The sequence below is a fragment of the Drosophila willistoni genome (genome assembly GCF_018902025.1).
Source record: "Drosophila willistoni isolate 14030-0811.24 chromosome 2L unlocalized genomic scaffold, UCI_dwil_1.1 Seg72.1, whole genome shotgun sequence".
Lineage (NCBI taxonomy): Eukaryota > Metazoa > Arthropoda > Insecta > Diptera > Drosophilidae > Drosophila > Drosophila willistoni.
In genome coordinates this window covers 2741923-2763021 of record NW_025814049.1, presented here as the reverse complement: position 1 = coordinate 2763021, position 21099 = coordinate 2741923, and the positions used below count along the sequence as shown (strand labels likewise).

Sequence of the window (21099 nt, the reverse complement as noted above, 5' to 3'; positions counted from 1 at the left end):
TCGCAAAAATAATCATTCTATGTATCATAACAAACATAGTACAAGGCATTCCAAAACTTAAAAATTTGTTGCCTTTGAGCCTATTCATACTTTGAGGGGCAAAACTTGTCTATTTTTGTTTAAGAGACACTAACTAAACTCCTTCTCTTTCCTTCTATAGATGATCACACACCCTCACGCATTCCGCAACGTAAACCCTCGATAACAAGCACAGCGAGTGGTACAACACCGCGTCCAGCGCGTCTCTCAGTGACAACATCAACCACGCCGGGCAGTCGTTTAAATGGCGGCACTAGCACCATAACCCGCAAAACTGCCTCCGGTTCGGCTAGCCCAGCACCCACCAGGTAGGCACTATATGTCTCCAATCCACCACATTAGAGATTCCCAACAAGACAGAAGATTATAAAAGAAAACACCAAAAACAAAATTCTAATTTATTCTTTTTATTTATTTTTTATGACATTATTTTTCGGTTTCGCCATTAATAACCAACAAATCAACTCACACACAAAACCAAACAAAAAAAAAAAAACCCTCATACCCAATTGGCATACGATATCGAAATTTATGACATTTGCTTGATTGCAACTAAAACCAATATAAACCAAACATATATTAAAACAAAAATGCCTGTAATGCCTGAATACAGCAACGGAGGCATGAGTAGATCATCCAGTATACCAGCACTAACCGGCTTCGGCTTCAAACCTGTTAGGTAATAATTGCATATCATACGCAACAAACAAACAAAAAAAAAAAACACTAAACATAATTATTATTTTTAATTTTAAACTATTAGAAATATAAGTCAGGAATCTATATATTAAATTTACATTTAAGCAGACATTATGGTTATGGTTAATTAAAATGCTAACTATTTGTTGTACCATCCCCAATCCACCATTTTTGCCATCCTAAAAACTATTTATCAACCAAAAAAACTAAAGCCAAAAACCATCACGGATTCCGGTTAAGATAAACTCCTCATTTGATTCCAAGTCAACATCGCCCACCAGCTCGACTGCGAATCCAAACAGCTTGGGGTAATGTGAACCAGCTTAGCCAGTTTAATTAGATAGATAACACCAAACTCAATCAATCAATTACATAAAATATAAAAAAATAGCAAGTAAATATTTTTACTATATATTTATTTAAATTGTTGTCAAGAGTTATGTTTATTTTATGTTTATGTTCAATGCAAAGCATGGCCAAAATTTTTGGAAAAATTTTGCATGTTTCTGTGCCCAGATATTTGTTAAAATTGAAGCAGCATTAAGTTTTTGTTTATTAAATTTTTTTCACATTTGTTAATTGTTTAATAATTTAATGGTAAATTTAACTAATAAAAACTATATTCTTATTTAGGCGAAACATTAGCGGAAGTTCAACACCTTCGGGAATGCAGACACCACGCAAAAGCTCAGCCGAGCCCACATTTAGCTCGACCATGAGACGCACATCGCGTGGCACTACGCCCACAGAGAAGCGTGAACCCTTCCGTCTATAAATGGAGGCCCACACACACAGACAGAGAATGTTGCCAATTGTCAAAAAAAAACATAACTAACCACTGCACTGAAATTTCCCTTTCCCAAACATTGACAACGAATGTTAAGAGAGAGAAACATAAAGAAACAGCACCCAGTTTTCTATATACAAAGAAAGTGCCCAACAATATATATAATCAATATATATTTTGATAACACAAAAACAAAAAGAAAAGAAAAGACAAACAAAAAGCTGAACAGAAAATTTGAATGAAAGCAAGCAAGCAACCAACCTACTTACGAGTACTACTAAATACTAATAACACTTTTGCTACTACTAATTTGTAATGCCTACTACAAAAAAAACTACCTTTATTTCTACTAGTAATTATACACACATATATATTTATATATATATATATATTTTCCAAAATTTATCATTTGTATATACTTATAAACAAATTGAAACCTAAATTAATGCAAAATACACTCCAAGTGCTTTAAGGCAACAAGAAAATTATATAAAAAAAAACACATATATAGGAAAGAAAGAAAGAAAGAAGAAAAAAAAATAACATTCGAATTAAAGAACGTTTGTTATTCTGTCAGTCTATAGCTATTCCTTGGTTCATTAAGTGATTTAACAAAATCGCCAGTTTGTTAAACCACTTGATCTCTGGGGAATCTATAACTATGTCAGAATTTCGGCGTACCAAAAAAAAAAAACAACCCAAAAACATAACAAAAAAGAAGAAAAAAAAAAAACAATCCCATTTAAGAGAAAAAAATTTGATTTTGTTCTGTTATTTAACTAATGGTAAAGTGAAAGTGTAAGCCGCATAAAGAAAATATTTAATTATTTACTAAAAGTCATTACTATAAGTTTAATTAATACCTTAATTGTTAAGCGACAAATCAAACCCCCCTCCCCACACCATCCCTTACCCAAATCCCAAATACACAAAGTTTGTAATGCATAATTTGTTTTATATATATTTATGTATTTGCAATTGCAATGGAAAAATTTATTATACAATAGAGAAACAGAGATGATGGTCGAAAGAAAATGCCCTTTATATAAATATTGTAAAATACTAATACTAAATTATTTTGTTGTATGAAACGAATGAAAACAAAAATTCATTAAAAACAAAACTGTTTTTTTTTATATAATTCAATTAAATTAAAACAATTTCAAAGAAAAATAAAACCTTTTTTCGACAAAAAATTTAATAACAAAATAAACGAGTTTTTTATTTTAATATTACTGATTATAAAACCAAATTTTGATAGTCCTGCAGTTATTCTCTTGATGAGAGAAGTTTTTTTTGCCAATTCTTGATCAGCACGACGAGACGAGATCATATAGCCATGTCTGTCCGTCCGTCTGTCCGCAAATGAGGTCACTTAATTTCAAAACGTTTTCTCGCAAAACTGACGTGGTAGACAAAAACTAAGTACACGGCCATGATCCGCACCCCCCAAGTACTAAAAGACACCAATTGAACTTACAACACTGTTTCTTGGCCTCAAAAATGTCGGTCTGTGTAACCAATTGACAAATTTTAGTATTTTAAACATTAATCCTCAAAAAATGCATTAATATTCACAACTTTCAAACATTATTAGCTATTAAATGCATATAAATAAAAAAAATAGACCATCACTCCTCACAGTTGATTGGTTAGTGCTTTGATTTTATTGATAACAAACTATTATAATAGGTAATTTAAAAGGCCACTTTTCTTTTTGAAATAAACAAAATGTTGACATGGTAAACCAAATATATTTATTCATATTCCCAATTCCATTCGTATGCGTCATATTTATATTTTTATAATCATTTAAATAATAATAATATCGAATAATTATGACAGAGTTCCATATATTTTAAAATAGGCACGTGGAACACCATAAGCAAACCATGTCGTATCGACCAAATATTCACCTTCAGGAAATGGTAACAATATTGTTGCTCGATAGTCAATCGTATTTATAGGAACCTTCTCTACTATAATGTCATGCTGAAAATAAAATAATACCAGTAATCTAATAAAGAAAAGCAAACCCAATCAACATACATTAAATGGACACTTGTGGTTCACATTCGCGTACTGTGATATAAATCCAAAGAAATATTTTGATACTGGATTTCTTGAGTTGATATTTCCAAGATATTTACATCCATCAGTAGTAAAATTGTAAAGAAATGGCTTATATCCATTTAAACGTTTCATTAAAGCAAAGTTGACCTGAAATTATAGTCTTTTATAGGCTTAAGGTTAAAGGATAATTATTATTTGGCACTACCGAAAAATTGGTAACAGGAAGATCGAACAAATTGACTTTCACTGTAAAGTATTTATAACTTCGGTTCACCGATTTCAATAAACAAGATTCAAAACCACAAAATGTCTTATCAATACTTTCACATTTGATATTTGTAAACTCAAGTTTAGAACTTATATTTGCGAATATAGTGAAAAACACGATGAAACAAAATGGAAATTTATAATGCGACCACATCTTTGTGGCTCTATGGATTGGCAGCAACTAATGACATTATCCAAATAGAAGTAAACAATTGGCGTTTATAATTTCCAGTTGATTAATTGCTGTATTTAAATAGTTATTAAGTTATTGGAAATGTTATTTGTTTTCGAATCATCATGTACCTAGTGGTTAAAGGGTATATTACACTAACCAATCACAAAAGTCAGTTGTGACATTCTCAAATACTTTTGACATGCGGTGTTGAATAACATTTTGAGCCCTGCAAATCATATTCGTTAGACGTTCTGCAGTTTTTGGACAGAAACCAACGTTAATAGTCGTATAGTATATACGCGCACCAAACATCGTGTTGAAAATCGTGCGAAAAAGTTATTTTGACGATGATGAATAGAAATCGTTGTCATTTATGGCCATTATCTTTTGTATTTTTTATTATTTTTGCCAATGAATAATAAATAAATCATTAAGTCACAACAATTGGTGTGACATTTCTTTCATATTTTCGGTGAAATGCCATTTTTTTTTTGGCCTACAAAAAGTTATCCAGAATAAATTTGTTCCAAAATTTTTTGAGTAACTCAAATACACATACTTTCTTTGGAAAAAAGTTGCGTTTGGTTAATATTTAATTTTTCGTTTCCGGGAACTGAGGAAAAAATGTTGAGTTTTTTCAAAACCCGGGTCACAATTGGGATCCCTCCCCTAATAAAGTAAATAAGTTATTGTTAACAAAAACTGATGATGTATTTCTACTTAGTTCCTGCCATGAACAACTTTTGAGTTAATTTGTTGCCATCCTGTAAGTATGCCACAAAATGTTTATTTCTTATCATTGATAACTCACCTTTACGCAGATGTTTGTTTCTTTTTCTTGTTTCACACTTAGTTAAATTACAAACTATACATTTGATTTTGAAATTCGTTTTATTGATTTAATTGTACAATCATAATTTATTTGTAATTTGTTAATTTTCTTTGTTGTTTTTGACACATTGAAATTGGATTCGCTTGAAATATCATGACTGCGATCGAATATCGTAATTTTCTCTTTTTTGTATTGCTACACAAAACATTCAGTTGAATTGCTAGATATATATATATATGTATGTATATTTGTTTTGGATATTGTGAGTGACAGTAATTGCTAATGCTAAATCCTTTAGTTCCATCGATATCGGTTGTGTATGTGTGTGAGTCTGTCCTCCAGTTTACATTTCAATTGAGTGACTAGAAATCGTTTTTCCAACTTGTGCTATGTATATATAGAGACTGTCACACACAGAGAGAAACATTTAATTGATTGAGAATTATGCGTATTTTGGAATATTAATATCATCGTTATCAACATTCTAGTTGATCTTTGTTAGTGTTTGTTTTTGTGTGTGTGTGCTCGTCAACGCCAGCGCTGCCAGTTGGTGCTGCTAAATACTTCCTACTAAACTTCTTCTTGGCCTTCTACTAATTCCTCTTCTCTCTCTCTCTACTAATTCGTAATATCGTTAATTTGTCGGCATATTGCCGCCCAAGTCTTTTGTAAATTATTACAAATATCGTTATAGTTAAATTGTACAACTTAAATTACAATAGAAAAAATTAGCTAAACATAATTAAAAAAAGGGAATAATAGTAAAAAATTCACAGAAACGAGTGCGCCTAAAAGAACTTAAAAATGGTGTGTGTGTGTGTGTGGAGGGGTGGGGGAGGGAAGGATATTTCAGTGTGAGGGAAATAGAAAATGCTTCATTGTGTATTAGCAGCATGGCAACGTTATGGCTATTCTAGTCTGGATTAATAGAGTTTTATCTGGAAGCCATTGTCACCTGGCATGGCCAGAGCCAGCTGCCTGAGCCTTCGCCTGTTTACCCGTTCCAGTTCCGGTTGGATTTCCACCACCTGAAGGATTGGCTCCACCCCCAGTTCCGCTTGTGGAACTCTGTGCCGTATCGCCACGCTCACCACGATTGCCACCATGATGTCCATGTCCATGATGATGATGATGGTTATGATGACGTCGTCCGCCCCGATAATGCCGACGATTGTGATGCTGATAATTGTTATTAGTTGGCTCTGGCGTAATACGTTGCGTCTCCTGGACAATGGGAGCAAAGCAACTGCTGCTGCCAGTGGGCTTGGAAGCTAGTTCCTCCTTTACAGCGGGAACGGCCAGTTTCTTGGCCGCTTCTGCTTCGCCTCTGCGGCGTATATCCTCTTCAGTTTCTATCGATATGACTGCTGCTCCTTCTGCCTCCACATCGATAATGGCTCCGCGACTCTTTTGCTGGAGATACAATTGCGACATGCGTTGTTGCATTTCGCGCAATTCTCGGGTTACCCGGAAGTCCGGAGCATTCTCTAGCTCTGATGGCGGCATGGCGCACTTAAGGCTATCCGATTCGTCACTGATTAGCTCTCGACAGACGGGACAAAGGGCCTGAAAGGGATCGGCTGTCTTTTGAAGCCAGGCGGGTAATTTGTCAAACTCCTCCTGGTAGTTGCGACGCAGGGCATGCAAATGCCTGGCCAGACAATAGCTGTGTAGATAATGAAAGCACTCCGTTCGGGTGAATTCATCGCCGTCACTGAAACCATACAAACAGATGACACACTGGCCACTGGGCAAATTGCTGCCGGTCAAATGTTCGCGCACCACCTCGATGAGATCAAAGACGACGGGAAAACCAAGGGATTCCTTTATTTTGGCATTGCAAGCACTTCGTATAGCCTCAAGGCGAGCATCGTCCAATCCTCGAGGGCGCAGCAATTTAAAGGCAGGGCTCACATCCGGATAGCCGGTGGGCGGTAGCACCTGCAAGGTGACACATATATACTGCTGATCCTCTTCCTCACCGGTCAGGGGCAGAACTGTAGTCTCAATCATGTCTACCGAGCCGCTATAAACCAAAAAGAAGAATATAATCAAAAAGTTGTCACTTTAACAGCGAAAACTCTATTTTCCTAACCTAGCGGAACGCTTTACAGACACATCGTCCATCAGGATAGCTTCCAGGGATTCCACCTCGTCTTGCAAACTGCAAAAAGGGAGGAAAGAGAGAAACAAAATATGCAATGCATTTCCATCATTTCCTTGATCAAAAAGACGGCCTGAACCTTCCATTTCACTTACGCATCCATTTCGCTGCTTAAAGTTCTTAAATTTCGCGTGTTTCCCCAAGTTTTTAATTTAAAAAATCGATTTATTTTCAAGAACAACAAAAACAACGGCCAATATTTTTTTTGTTTATAAACTCACCACTAGGGCTGCAAGACCATTGATGGTAAAACTATCGAATGCGGTCAATAGCGATTGTAACTTGTGCGGTGAAAAGAGTTCGTCGATATCGCTTGCAACAGAGAATCTGTCATCGATAATTCTGAAGAGTTGGCAGCGCCGTATTAAACCGCGCAAATTCTAAAATTCTTTTGTCTTATATGAGGTTTTTGAATTGGCTTTAAACCAATTAAAAAATGATTAAGCTCAATTACAATAGAAATGTGTTAAACAATAAATAAAAGATAGAATTAAGGTGCGTAGGTCTCGTACTAAATTATTCTTTTGTTTTTTTTAGCCAAACCAGATTTGTTAAGATTAAGCTGGCTAATGCTCGATGATTTTGGATATCACTTGGATAACTCTGCATTTCTCCTGAAACGTCTGCTTTCTCTTACTCGCTCTCTCTCTCTCTCTCTCTCTCTCTCTCTCCATTTACCCTTAACAAAGGCGGCATTTTTTGTTGGACAGCTTTCAACCCCTAAAACCACGTGCTTCCTACAGCTTTTGGCCTCCTTTCAGGCACACACACATAGGGATCAATGAAAGTGAAGCTATAAGTGATGCTAAAAACGGGAATGGGTGGAATAATGGGGGGTGGTTAACTAGACTTCACTTCACCACTTCATTCCACCATTCGCATATTTGTAGAGTGAAAAATTTCCATGCAGGCCGCGTGTCCTGCTGCTGCTGCTCCTCCACCCCCTCTCCGCCTACAGCTTACGCCCTACAGAACCCACAGGGATTGGTGGATTCGACTCTCCTCGTTCGCGGTATTCACCACATTGTCACAGCTTGAAGAGCTTCGGAAACGGCTATCTCGGCGCCTAGCGATTCAGTTTACAACGGAAAGCACAAATCAACGGTCGTGAAAATTGAGCAAAGCTCCGTATGAAAAACGCAAGAAAATAAATTTAAAAAATTTTCGTCGAACGAAATTGTTAAAGTGTGTGTTCTCTGTGTGTGTATGTCAGTGGAAATTGTAATAAAGTATTAAACAAAAGTGCATTAAATTCCATTTCTCAAACGAAGCAAAGAAGATTTTCCGCAAGTGTGAAAATCGTATAAATCTAAAGAAAAACGGCGCGTTCTGTGTCCTGTGTCTTTGTCCTTGTGAAAAAATCCGCCCTTAAAAACGGCAGCAGCCAGCCAAACCGAAGCTAAGTCAAGTTAAAGTTTGGTACGTTGGCTCGTTATTCTTCTTTCATATTTTTTTTTTGCCACTGTCTGACGTGTCCTGCGCATATCCTTATGCTCCTTTACCGTCATCGCCATCTCTCTCTGACTCTCTCTCTCTCTCTGTCTCCATCTCTGTGTGTGTGTTCTCTCGTTTTGACTATCATTGGAAATAATTTTGTGCCCTGCACGTGCAATTTGTGTGTTAGGGGAGTCACTCAATAGAACGCCCGTGCCCTTAAAGACAGCTGTAAATCTGCATTTTTGTGCATTTTGCATCGAAATGCGAATATAAATCAGTCAATTTGCAAATATATTCAGCTTATGCACGAACAAAACAGCAGCAGCGAACAAAAAAACCCATTACAAAGCACGTGTTTTTCTATGCCAGGCAAATAGAATTTTGGCAAAGAATTTACAGATCAAGTGATTAATTGGTATTTTTCTGAAAAAGACACAACACAAAAAAAAAAACAAAAACATAAACATAAACATTTTTCAAGAAAACATGAAAAAGCTCCGTCAACGTCATTGTAAGCATCTCCCCGTATACCATCCTCCCGTGAAATTGCATTGAGGCTGGCAATGGCATTGGCTGGGGGTTGTTTGGGTCACCAGCGAAAAGAAAGCAAGAATAAAACAAAATGTTAAAAGCTTCCGCCTCCGAAATATATCCTCTCTGCCAACACCATCCATCCATCCAACCATCCCCATCATCTCTCACATCCTCAACAGGCCAACAGTTGATGCTGTGCCAAAAAAAATGGCCAAAAATTGAACTTTGCGCTTGTCTGATTGCAATCGTCCCTTTCCTCTCACTCATACACCCCTATGGGTTAGAGTGAGAGCGAAAGTTTTTGCATATACTTTGTATATAAAAGGTTTTGTGAGTTTTTGGGTTTTCTCTTTTTTGGTTGACTCAAGTGCAAGGCAAGTGCTCTTCCACATTATCAAGGATCCAATTAGAATCTAAATAAGATACTCATTCGTTATTTTCCCATTTATTACATTTTATGTCATATCTGGTTAACGATTTACATTTTATAACCGTCTAGCACAATAACTAAATGGCCAATTCTATAATTGGAAAGAATATAAATAAACTATTTTTCTTGCAATTTGGCAAATGTGTCATTTCTTATGTTTTGTAATATGTTTCTATACCACAAATCGTAATTTACAAAATTTTTTTCTTTATTCTTTATTTTTCATATATGCCTATTTCTTAAAAAATTGAACTAATTTGAATATACAACTTTAGAGTATATTTATTTAAGAAAATAAATAAAGATTCTGCATTTTGTAAATCCAAGTTCTATAACAATTCGAAATATTTTTCATATTTTTGTAGTTTTTCCATAAAAATTCCTTATTCGCTTATTGAAAAATACCTCAAATCGAATTTTCTATATGAATTCTTCAGTCTAATGCAAATTTTGAGCACAAAACTGAAGCAATTTATAGAAATGCATAAAACTTTCAAAATCTGGGGATTCGTTCCCAAAGGCCTGAGAAAGCTGCACGATCTCCACCTCCATGTCATGAATACACTTCATAACCTTTACTTATTGTTCATCTAAAATAAATAGCAAAAAAAAAGTAATGTATGCATATGAAAAACTTCTGAAATATTTCTTTTTTGTTGTGTTACTAATTTACTTTAAATATTTATGTAGCTATTAAAGATGCTATAAATTTTACTCTGTATGTCAATATTTTTGCTTTTGTAGGAAAACCAATATACTAAATTTAACAATAAAGGTTTGAATTCAATCAAAAAGGTCGCCAAAACAACCAACAAATATATTTAACTTGATAAATTTATACAAATTCCTAGTAGATAAATTCATTAGTTTTATGGATAATATTACAACAATGTGTTCTAAATAATGATTAGACTTTTTCTACTTACGATTAGGTATTCAAGTTTTCGAGAAAAATGTATAAAGACAACACAAAATTATTAAAAATGTTTATTATTTATATGAATCTCGACAATTCTTGATAAATTTGTCCTAGCGGATACGTGATAATTATTTTTACTTCAATTCCTTTTCTGTGTAGATCAAATTATACTAGTTTATAAAAGGAAATGTAGCTCCGATTTGAATCGATTTGAATAATATAAAGTCGAGGAACTCGATAATGAAATTCATTTGTTTGTTTTAAGCACCGTTTTCGACATTTTTTTTTTTTCGAAAAGTTAGTTTTTTGGCACGAGATTCATGATGATAAGATACAAATACAAATACAAATCTTTACAAATTGGAAGTCTGTTTAAAATTCAAGTTCTCTGGGCTCATTAGCAGTTAGCATCTAAAATAATAGTAGGATGGATAATAAGTTTATTAATAATTAACTCAACATCTAAAAAAAAATAGTAGAATGGATAATAGATAATATACATTTACTTAATATATTGCCAATTTTCGTCTATGATCTAATTTTAATCAAAATTGTATTACATTAACTTTTTCTATGTATAAGTTCCCTGCAATAAAGACTTCAAATTTTGTTTTGTTTAATTTTAAGTTTTTTTTATTCTGAAAAGAATTGGAAAAAACCGATTTAGTTTTCTGTAGAAGAAGATCTACCTTAAATACCTTTAGAAACTTTTCCCAAACTAAGCAGTTTAAGCCACTCTGTAGATAGATTAAATTTCAGCAATGATTCCGCTTAAATCATATTGATAAACAATGCTACAAAAAAAAAAATTGAAACACAGCTGGATTAAACCACACAATTTCCAACTTGTTTCCTCTATGGACTTGGGGATATAAAACAAAACTTTTCCATTGTATCTAACGAAGTTCGTTGCGTTTATTTACATTAGATTATGGCAAATAAAATAAAGCAAACTTTGCTGCCAACTAGAACACAAAAAGAAAATATATATATCTATATAAATATATATCAATGTTAAGCATGCGTAAACAAATCGAGATTGAGGGATTGAACGGATGTGTAATGCGAGAAGTAACCAGTAATCGGCTCCAGCCAGTCCAATTTAATTCAGCTGACTCGAGTCTGTCCATTAAAAAAAAAAAAGAAAGGACGCAAAACCGTCTACTTCTCCACCGCCTTCACCACCATTTCGCCAAGGTCATGCGGAAGGAAGTGTGTTTTGGGGTGGGATGAACTTGCTTGTTTGCTTGGTTGGTTGCATTGCCAAATTGCATATAGTTTTTCGGCGCCAAATGTTGATGGTCAAATCAATTACAATAAGGCTCACACACACACACACACACACACAGCCAACTAACCAAAAATTGCACAACTAAACTGATGTTATAAATAGAATATATGTAAAATATGGCATTTTCAAAAAATTTGCTCTTTCACTAAATTCAATAAAATTGTGCAAAATCGATTGCATAAACAGGCAGAGAGAAGGAGAGAAAACGAGAGAAAGAGAGAGAGCGAACTAGTAAAGTGAAATTTTATTGGTTGGCAAATGATTGCATGATTTATGCAGAATGTGAACCAGAGTAATAGAATAACAGTTGCACCTGCTAAAGGTAGTTGGTTTTGTTGGCCCCCCTCCCTCTTTTGGCTTATCGATTTGACGCCCCCTCAAAAAAATATTCATCCTAGTTCTAAGTCCCTGTCGAACTTGTCTAACTTTTTTTTCGTTAACGTTGTTTGTTTTCTATTACTTTTTTTTTATGGCCAGAACTAAGCTTTAAAGGGAAAAACCAAAAAGAACACAGTCTTAACCCCTTAAGCCCCCTGCTACCACACCATGTGGGTTAAAGGGGATGAACTTTGTTTTTTTGAATATCATTTTTGGCACGACGCAATTTCGCTTTTGTCCTTTTCAAAGCTAAAGCTTTTCTATATATACTTATACACACAACAACAAGAGTGTGTGAGAGTGTGCGGTGTGTGTGTGTGTGTGTGTGTGTTTGTAGGTAGGTAGCGTCCTGTTGTGTGTTTTTTGGGTAAATTTCCATTCATTTAAAATTTATTTTTGTACAAGGAACAAAAAGGTGTTGTTGTTTTTTTGTTGTTTTGTTGTCTTTTGTCTGGGATTATATAAGCATCCTGCAGTGGAATCTTACTTAATGTTTAGCTCATACTCTGCTTCTCTACCTCTCTCTTTCTTGCTCTCTTTTTTCCTACTTCTTCCTATTATTGGCAACAGAAAACACAATTTCTCCATTTAGATGCAATCGAAACACTTTGATTAGTCTCATTAATCTGGTCTATCATTGAGTAATTTCCTATAGAAATGATTTAAGCATGGTGTTTAAATGCAAGCAAGGGAGAGAGATAGAGAGAGAGAGAGAGAGATGGAGAGAGTCCATTTAATGGCGGTCGTGTCAGGGTCGCCTTCTCCATGTCCCATGACCCATGTCCCTCTTTGCTTGTTTTCTTTTTATAGAAATGCCGGCCCCAAAGAGTGGCAGGGGGAACCACATAACTGCGACGCAAAGAAAAGTGGCAATCAGAGGACTTCAGAGCACAGGTTTTTACGTAACGTCAATTGGATTGTGTAATCAACAGCGCGAAAATATTGCGGAAAACTTGACTCAAGTGGGCCATAAGGGGATAGGAAAAGAAGGGCAAGTGCGTGTGTTGTGTTGAATCCAACAAAGTCCTTTTATTATCCCTCACTGCCTCCCTCTAAGCATGTGGTGCATTAAAATAATATGCGGTTTCCACTTGATGGTTTTTAGTTATGTGTGTGTGTGAAAGTTTGTGTGAATGGTTGAGGAAAATTTCCTATTGAGACAGCTGCAGTTTTTCTTGCTATAAATTGTTTACAATATTTGCCCAAGGAAGGGCTGCAGTTAAGAGGGTGATGGCTGCCATGTAAAGACGTCATACGTATACGCAATATAGACTGAGAAGAAGAACGCACGGTTAGGCGCAAAAGGCAAATGTTGAGGGTTAGAGGGATGGGATAGAGGGAGGGAGGGTTGACATTTGCCCAAAAACCATCCATAAGACATCAATGAAGCAGCAGGACACCCAAAAAAGCTCTCTCTTTATCGTGGTGAGTTCCTGCTGCTTCTTGCCACACAGCTGCTGGCCCTACAACACACCCACACGCAGTATGCCATCTCTCTCTTCGGGTCTCTCTCTCTTTCTCTAATGCTTTTGTCCTCTGGTTGGAAGCTTACTACGTCAGCAACAGCAGCAGCAGGTCGAGACGAGCCTCCAAGTAAATAAGCACGCTTGTGCTGTGTGACCTTCCTGCAGTAGTCAACAAAAACATTGTTTCGACTAAACTAAGCAACAAGGTTAAGGAACATGGCCACAGAGAGTGAAAGAGAGACAGACAGACAGACAGAGAGTGCTCTTCTCTCATTGTGGGCGGGAAGATGTGAATTATGCATTCTCTAATCAAATTATTCTACCCAAAAAGTGACTCTCGAGAGAATGTTAAGCTAATGGCACATCAATTAGGCCACCAAATTGAGTTACCTACCCAATTCGAGTGCCTCAAGGACATTGGCACTACTTTACAGAGAATATTGATCAAACAAAAGCATAATCAACTCCATTATATGTATATATGTATATCTTCCAATTGCAGAAGTAAAAGACACCTGTGCTCTGGACTGCCGTCCTCCACACGTTGATGGCTGCCACTAAAATCATCGATGCCCCACGAAACGGCCACGAAATGGCTCCACTGAACACACGCGCCCGCGGCGATGGCACCCATGGGGTGACCATTGTCCTGACCGCCCCGCAACGCAATTCGGTGCAGTCGGTGGATATACCAGGCGCTGAACCCGAACGTGCTGCCTGGAGTGGCAAAATGCAATTCTTTCTCAGCATTATTGGCTATTCGGTGGGCCTGGGCAATATCTGGCGTTTTCCCTATCTCTGTCAACAGAACGGTGGCGGTGAGTATTTAATCCAAAGCTCATGTTGTTGAACCTGCTTCGAATTACCTTTTACCTTACCTGGCGACACTGCAAATTGTTGCAGTTTGCATTTTGACATTCCACCCATGGCTGTATGTATCCAATATCAGTAAAGTAAAGCTAATCAAGTGTGCTCGCATAGACAATAACATTATGAGATTTAATGTGCACTAATTGCAGTACCCAAAATAGGCTTAATTTGTGGAAGAGGGGTAGGGGAAAGTGCACATTGTTTACTGCCGGAAGGGCTTAATTGCAGACCTTGTGTTGTGCCCGGGTCTGACGTCCACCTCGTGCCGAAACACGCACTTTTACATATATAGACGAGAGTATTGAAAGGAAGGGGAGACCCCACCTAGGTATTTTAATTCAATTACACATTACAGTTACATAAATTGAAGGTAGATCAGCTATGTAAAAGAGTTTGACTATATAACAAATGTTAACATACTCTAGAAAGTCTTGGACTAAAGACTTTTAGATCGAAAAGAAAATAAATCGATATACTCTTCAAGAGAAAAACATGTCAAATGGAAATATCTTTCTCGGACTTTTATTATCATTACTTTACAATATTCAACTTATGATATAGATTGGTATAGAATTATAAGTAGATATTGTCAACTTATAACATGAACTTTTGATTTCTTTATATCTATAACCAAAGGACGATCTAGATGGGGGAGCATGAAAGAAAAGTATGCAATGAACAGTCCAAGAATTCGATTTTTGAAACATATAAAGAAGTTTAAAAAAATATACTTTAAATTAACAAAATGCTCGAAGCAAATATTTCTAGTGGAATATTTTAAATATTTACAAGGCATCCGAAACGTTATAAAGTCGTTGCAAGTAATATATTCACTTCTCCAACTTATTGCATACTTTAAGGGACAAAGTTTCGCCATTTCAAAGTCCTAGAACCTAGATGTCACAAATCAAACTTATGTAATTAGAAATCTCTCTAAGAAACCTCAAGTACTCCACATTTTTGTTAGGGTATTTGGATAATGCAAATTGATTTTATGCCACTTTTCACAGGTGCTTTTCTGATACCATTCATGATTATGCTAATACTGGAGGGCATACCACTATTTCTCATCGAACTTGGGATTGGTCAGCGCATGCGTTTGGGTGCATTAGGCGTATGGAATACAATACATCCATGGTTGGGCGGCATTGGCATCTCGTCGTGCATTGTGACGCTATTTGTGGCACTCTACTACAATGTGATCATCACGTGGGTGTTTTTCTATCTCTTCAATAGTTTTCGGGTAAGTCGAATAATGGAAAATGCCAAGCACTAACAATTAACAATTGATTTTAATTAGTATCCTTTGCCCTGGTCAACTTGTCCGGACAATGGCACGGCTGGCTTTGAACTGGAAGAGTGCGCCCGTTCTTCGGAGACTACGTATTTCTGGTATCGCACCACTTTGGATGCAGCCGAGTCTATGGACGATTCTGGCGGTCTGAAATGGTGGATTGTCCTGTGTTTGTTGCTTTCATGGACAGTTGTTTTCTTCATTGTGATGAAGGGCATACAGAGTTCCGGCAAAGTGGTTTACTTTACCTCACTCTTCCCCTACATTGTGTTGACCATCTTCTTTATACGCGGCATTACGCTACGGGGAGCCGGAGCCGGGCTAATGCACATGTATACACCGAAAGTGGAGAAACTATTGGAGCCAACGGTTTGGCTAGATGCAGCCACTCAGGTATTCTATTCATTTGGACTGGCCTTTGGCTCACTAATTGCCTTTGGCAGCTACAATACGCCCAAGAATAATTGCGTCCGGGATGTTCTTTTGGTGTCCGTGTGCAATGCGGTCACCGCTATCTATGCTAGTGTCGTCATCTTTGCCATACTGGGCTTCAAGGCCACCGTCAATGTGGATCGCTGTATAGCAGGGTGAGTCCAGCCATCCATTCACAGAATGGTCAGGGGATTGGCTCAATGGTTGAGTGAGTGACTGTTTAAGTGGGAGTGGGAGTGGGGGTTAGCATCGGTTATAACCGGACCATCGTTAGATGGCTTTTGGCTTGTTTCTATTGATATACGCAAATCGATATGCGAATCGCGGCCGTGTCTGTCAATTTGTATCAATTAATCGTTTGTTCTCCACTCGCAACGTTTATTGACAAAGTGCACTTGAGCTGGCAGTCTGTCTGTCTGTCTGTCTGTTATGTCCGGGAATCTGATTTTGGTTTCAACTGACTTGAACCGGTCTCGAAATCTTTCTCTTTCTCCATCAGCAATACGGATATCCTGGCCAAACATCAGCTATTATTCAAAAATGCTACTCAAGATGAGTATGAGGCATTTATGAATACCTTGAATGATACCATGAAAACGTCTTTGCAACTAAATGAATGCACTCTCTCAAAGGAACTGGATAATGTGAGTATGACATGAAGAATCATCTGCTTATTGTTAAATGTACTCACTTCCTTTTCTCCCTTTTGCAGGCTGCTGAAGGCACTGGCCTGGCCTTTATAGTCTTTACCCAGGCAATTGTTGAGCTACCTGGTGCACCATTTTGGGCTGTTCTCTTCTTCACCATGTTATTATCATTGGGCTTGGGCTCACAGATTGGCATCTTGGAGGGCATGTTGTGCACTCTCTTCGACATTGATATCATCAAGCGGGTTAAGAAACAACATGTCACCGGAGTGGTATGTCTATTCTGCTTCATTGTCGGTTTCATCTTCTGCACAGGTGCCGGAGAATATTGGCTAAAGATGTTTGATTCATTTGCCGGCACCATTGGCTTGGTGGTGGTGGCTCTAATGGAGATGATAGCTGTTATCTTTATCTATGGACACGAGCGGTATTATTTGCTTTCTCTCATTAGAGGATTATTCTAATGTTTCTTATCATTAGTTTCACTGAGGATATCTATCAGATGACTGGCTATAGACCTGGCCTCTATTGGCAATTGACTTGGCGTTATATCGGTCCAGTTATAATGGTTTGTATTCTGGCCTCATCGATTATCTTTATGGTCATTAGGAATCCCACTTATGGAGCCTGGAGTGCTGATTTGGTAAGTGATCTCAAGAGAAATCTCTCCATGTCTGACAAAAACTGATATCCTTTTGCTTTGTGTTTAGGGTATGGTGGTCCAGAAGGATTATCCCACTTGGGTTATGGCTATAGCCTTGTCCATGATATTGGCTGGTGTTTTACCCATGCCAATTGTGTTCCTTATGCGTAGCTTCCAGTGCCTCAAAGTGGATTTGGATATACACCAGGGTTCAATAAGACGTAATGAGACTACAGCTTCTACCAAGGAAATGATTGACAATGATGATGATGTAAGTCCTAGTTTTTTATTTGAAATATTTTTATGCTTTCTCTTTTTATTTTCTTTGTTGTGTTGAACATATGTATATCTCTCTATCTTTATCTTAGGCTAAGCAATTATTTAAGTTAACTTCTTTTAAAAACTAATATGTGTAACTAATTGTGTCTTTCTCTCACTTAAATTCCTCGCCCCCAAAAAAACAAAACCGTAACATTTCTCACACTTACTACTTTACGCTTGGTTTTTTTCATCCTAAAATATGCTTCAAACAAAATACAAAAAAACAAAATATCACAATCATTGTCGTTGAATATATGATAGAATATGAGTCCGGATATGCCACCGCAAGATTCATTAGCGGCGACACGCTTCACAATTGGAGACTTTGAAGTAAGTTGTGTCCTTGTCCATTCACTAGACAATCAACTCACCTGGCATTAATCACACACTTAATACTCTAATCTTTCCCTCTATTTCTCTCTCTCTCTTCCTCTGTTTCTTTTTGTTTTTTAATCTGTTGTGTTTGAATTTAATGTTTTAGAATTAGAATTAATATATATAAAAAACAAAAACCAAAAATCACCTAATCGACAAGAAAACAAAAACAAAAAAAAGTTTTAAATTAAATTAATCAAAAACAAAAGAGACAAAAACGTAGCTCTTAAACACTGAAGTAAGGACAAGAACAACAAAAACAAAAATTCACAAATGCCGTCTGCCGAATATAGAAGAAACTAAAAAAAAAACGATCATAAAGCTATATATTCTCAAAAGAAAAATATATAACTCTCTTTATAACTAACAACCAAATTGCTCATCCCATCAATTAAAAGCAAAAATCGCCCCCCCAAAAAAAAAATAAAAAAATATTTACTAATTAACAACGCACAGCAAAACAACAACAAAAAAACAAAAACAACAATCGCAAGCTCGCCTTCTAAGTGTTTACAAGAACAAAACAATTATTTATAAAACAAAACCAAAAACTTAGTTTAAAAGCAGAAAAGAAGGCTCAATTTTACGTAAAGGGCAAAATATTCAATACGTTTGTATATACTAAGTAGACCAAAAAAACAAAAATAGAAATTGGCAGCAAAAAACGTGGCTAAAACTAATTAAAGAAACAGGTAAACTAAAAACAAAATTGAAAATATCTTTTGAATTTGAATTTTTGTAACGTTTTGTAACTGTAAACAGCTTACATTATTTCTATACACCATTTACGTTTGACGTTATGGCTTACGTTTGCTTTTATGTTCTGTGTGCGTGTGCGTGTGAGAGCTTTTGAAAGCTTTCATGTGTGTGGCAGTGTGTAAAGTATACGCACTGTGGTTTATTATGATTTATATATACTTAAGTATGAATGATTTCTTTGGATTTTTGGTTTGGAATTAAGATTTATAAACTCTAGATAATTTTTCTTTATTTAAGTTAACTTCTCTTTTGCTGACTCTCTCTCTTTTAACAACTGTTTGCATTTTCTATAATCTAGGATGAGGATGAGGATGATGAGAACGATTTCAGTGGCCCTGCATTGGGTGGTCATGTCAAGACACAGAGTGACTTCTCCGACGACGAGGAGGAGGACAAACCCATGACCATGCGTATGATGATGATGCGTCCAACGACAACAACCACAAAACTAACATCAAATGTGCTAAATGTGCCAACAAGCAGAAAGCAAAATTACAGCAAAAAGGATGCCTACGATGTGTAAAAAACATGATGTGAATGAAAAATGAATGCAAGTGAATTTTTTCGTTTGGAAAACCATTTATAAATATATATATTGAACTAAACTAAGTATTTTAACATTAGACTAAGTCCCAAATCTGTTAAACTAAACAAAAAACACACACACACACAAATAAGAGTACAATGTGCAGAAAAAAAGAGAGAAAAGCGAACTAAAAACGGGTTGCTAAAAAAAATTGGAATTTTTTTTTTGTTTAATACTAGCATTTAGTTGAAATTGCGCTTAAAGCTTTATCCAAAATACAAACACACAAAACTGAATGAAATTATTACAAGTTACACCCCCCTAAGATCCCAATTTCCCCCCACTTTGCCACCACTTTTGCCTCTAAGATACTGATGTTGTATTATGTAGGTCTGGTTGATCCTGCCTCTGGCCAAAAGAGATTTAATTTAAATTGCAAAATGCTTTTCTTTTTTGTTTACAACTATATATAAAAATCTATACATCTAAATATATATATATATATGTATTAGTTGAGAAAATGAAAAACCTAACCTAATTACAACAAAAAAAAAGCATTTTCTATCAAAGAGTTTAACTCAAATTTGTTTCGTTCTTAATGTTCTCTGTTCGGTTTCAATCTATAAAAACAAAAAATCTTACGAAAAAATTTCCAACAAAAAATAAAAGTTAATGCAAAACAAGGAATGTGTGATATTCTAAATAATATCCTCAAAATGTAGATTTAAGCAAGAACACAAAAAAAAAGAGAAATTCACCCACATTTTAATTTCCAAAACCCTTTTGCAGCCACTTTTCACATTATTCTATTATTATTTTAAATTCATTCAAAAAAAACAAAACCAAAAACCAGAAGAAGAAAATAAACTGCTGTGAATAGTTTTAGTGGTTGTAAAGTTCTTCATTAAAAAAAAAAACCGTAAAGAAAAAACCTATAAAAATATATATTTAACTAGTTCTTAAGTAGCACTCAAACTCGATCACTCACACTCAAAAGTCCACAACAAAATCCATACAGAGATTATTCGGTTTCCTTTTCCTATTCAAAGATATAGATACATTTCCCTCCTTTCTTCTAAGCAGCATTCAAATCAATTGAAAATCAAATCAAAAACTTGCAAATTTTTTAATGTAAAAGCAAACGGCAAACAGAAAAATGTTGAAGACAATAAGAAGACAGACAGACAAACAGACAGATATATATATATATTGTATATGGGTCACACGTCCGAGTTTTAGAGAGATTTGTAGAGCAGTTTTTCGATTTTATATAATTTCATATCATTTATTTAGTTGTCTTGGGACTACATTTGACTTTTGTACACATCAGAAATATATATATAGAAATAGATATATAACTTGCTTGTTGGATCGAAGTACCTTTTTGGAAGACACAAGGTCTAATGATTGACAGTTGTTTTTGTAAAAAAGAAATTAAAAAAAAAAATAAAAATGTAAAAGAGAACTAGCCGTTAGTATGTAAACTGTAAAGTAAGTTCCCACTTCTAATCCTTCCTTCACCCTGTCATCAAGTCATATCCTCGCAATTGAAACCGAAACCAAATACATAGTACCGAAAACCAAAAAAAAAATGAAGAAAATAAACAGGAAAACCAAAGTATATAGTTTATGCCATACCTACATCTACATATATAAAAATATATACTACTATATATATACATACATATACCACATACATATACCACATACGATCTATAAATATTGTATATCAATTATTGTC

At 35.7% G+C, this 21099-nt stretch overlaps 3 protein-coding genes across 29 annotated transcripts in view; 2 read left to right on the top strand and 1 right to left on the bottom strand.

The window, feature by feature from the left end:
• The window catches only part of LOC6646137 (dystonin), a 75795-nt gene extending 73565 nt beyond the window's left edge, over positions 1-2230 (top strand). For 8 of the 25 annotated variants that reach the window (XM_047010360.1, XM_047010358.1, XM_047010349.1 and 5 more), the window contains 3 exons: positions 161-347; positions 653-718; positions 1372-2230. In XM_047010360.1, the coding sequence (XP_046866316.1) occupies positions 161-347; positions 653-718; positions 1372-1513 (395 nt within the window). In that variant the 3' untranslated portion in view covers positions 1514-2230. Of the gene's footprint in view, positions 1-160; positions 348-652; positions 719-950; positions 1051-1371 lie in introns of those variants that run through there. The other 17 variants (XM_047010357.1, XM_047010348.1, XM_047010347.1 and 14 more) reach the window with 3 other exon arrangements.
• A 2738-nt stretch (positions 2231-4968) lies between these two features.
• On the bottom strand, positions 4969-7223 carry LOC6646138 (E3 ubiquitin-protein ligase RNF25). Its single transcript, XM_002068736.4, has 3 exons — positions 7132-7223; positions 6968-7036; positions 4969-6898 (listed from the first exon to the last, which is right to left on the bottom strand). The coding sequence occupies exons 1-3, from the start codon at positions 7137-7139 to the stop codon at positions 5824-5826; spliced, it is 1152 nt and encodes a 383-aa protein (XP_002068772.1). The 5' UTR covers positions 7140-7223; the 3' UTR covers positions 4969-5823.
• Positions 7224-8128: 905 nt separating this feature from the next.
• Positions 8129-19521, top strand: LOC6646194 (sodium-dependent neutral amino acid transporter B(0)AT3). 3 transcript variants are annotated; one of them, XM_047010346.1, is made up of 10 exons: positions 8129-8455; positions 13994-14309; positions 15372-15604; positions 15662-16242; positions 16587-16731; positions 16800-17161; positions 17215-17377; positions 17445-17648; positions 17960-18028; positions 18180-18205. In XM_047010346.1, exons 2-10 carry the CDS (start codon positions 14039-14041, stop codon positions 18183-18185), a joined length of 2034 nt encoding a protein of 677 aa, XP_046866302.1. In that variant the 5' UTR covers positions 8129-8455; positions 13994-14038; the 3' UTR covers positions 18186-18205. The 3 variants fall into 3 exon arrangements, with proteins under 3 accessions (XP_046866302.1, XP_002068773.2, XP_023033545.1); XM_002068737.4 differs by lacking the exons at positions 17960-18028; positions 18180-18205 and adding an exon at positions 19131-19521; XM_023177777.2 differs by lacking the exon at positions 18180-18205 and having other exon boundaries at positions 17960-18112.
• The last annotated feature ends 1578 nt before the right edge of the window (positions 19522-21099 follow it).

Excerpts from the sequence above, each read along its gene's own strand:
- LOC6646138 (XM_002068736.4), bottom strand. Across the intron at positions 6,899-6,967 it reads TCTGTAAAGCGTTCCGCTAG|CGGCTCGGTAGACATGATTG; the intron begins GTTAGGAAAATA and ends TTTGGTTTATAG.
- LOC6646194 (XM_002068737.4), top strand. The coding sequence starts at position 14,039 with ATGGCTGCCACTAAAATCATCGATGCCCCACGAAACGGCCACGAAATG. Across the intron at positions 16,243-16,586 it reads GTGGATCGCTGTATAGCAGG|CAATACGGATATCCTGGCCA; the intron begins GTGAGTCCAGCC and ends TTTCTCCATCAG. Across the intron at positions 17,649-19,130 it reads TGATTGACAATGATGATGAT|GATGAGGATGAGGATGATGA; the intron begins GTAAGTCCTAGT and ends TCTATAATCTAG.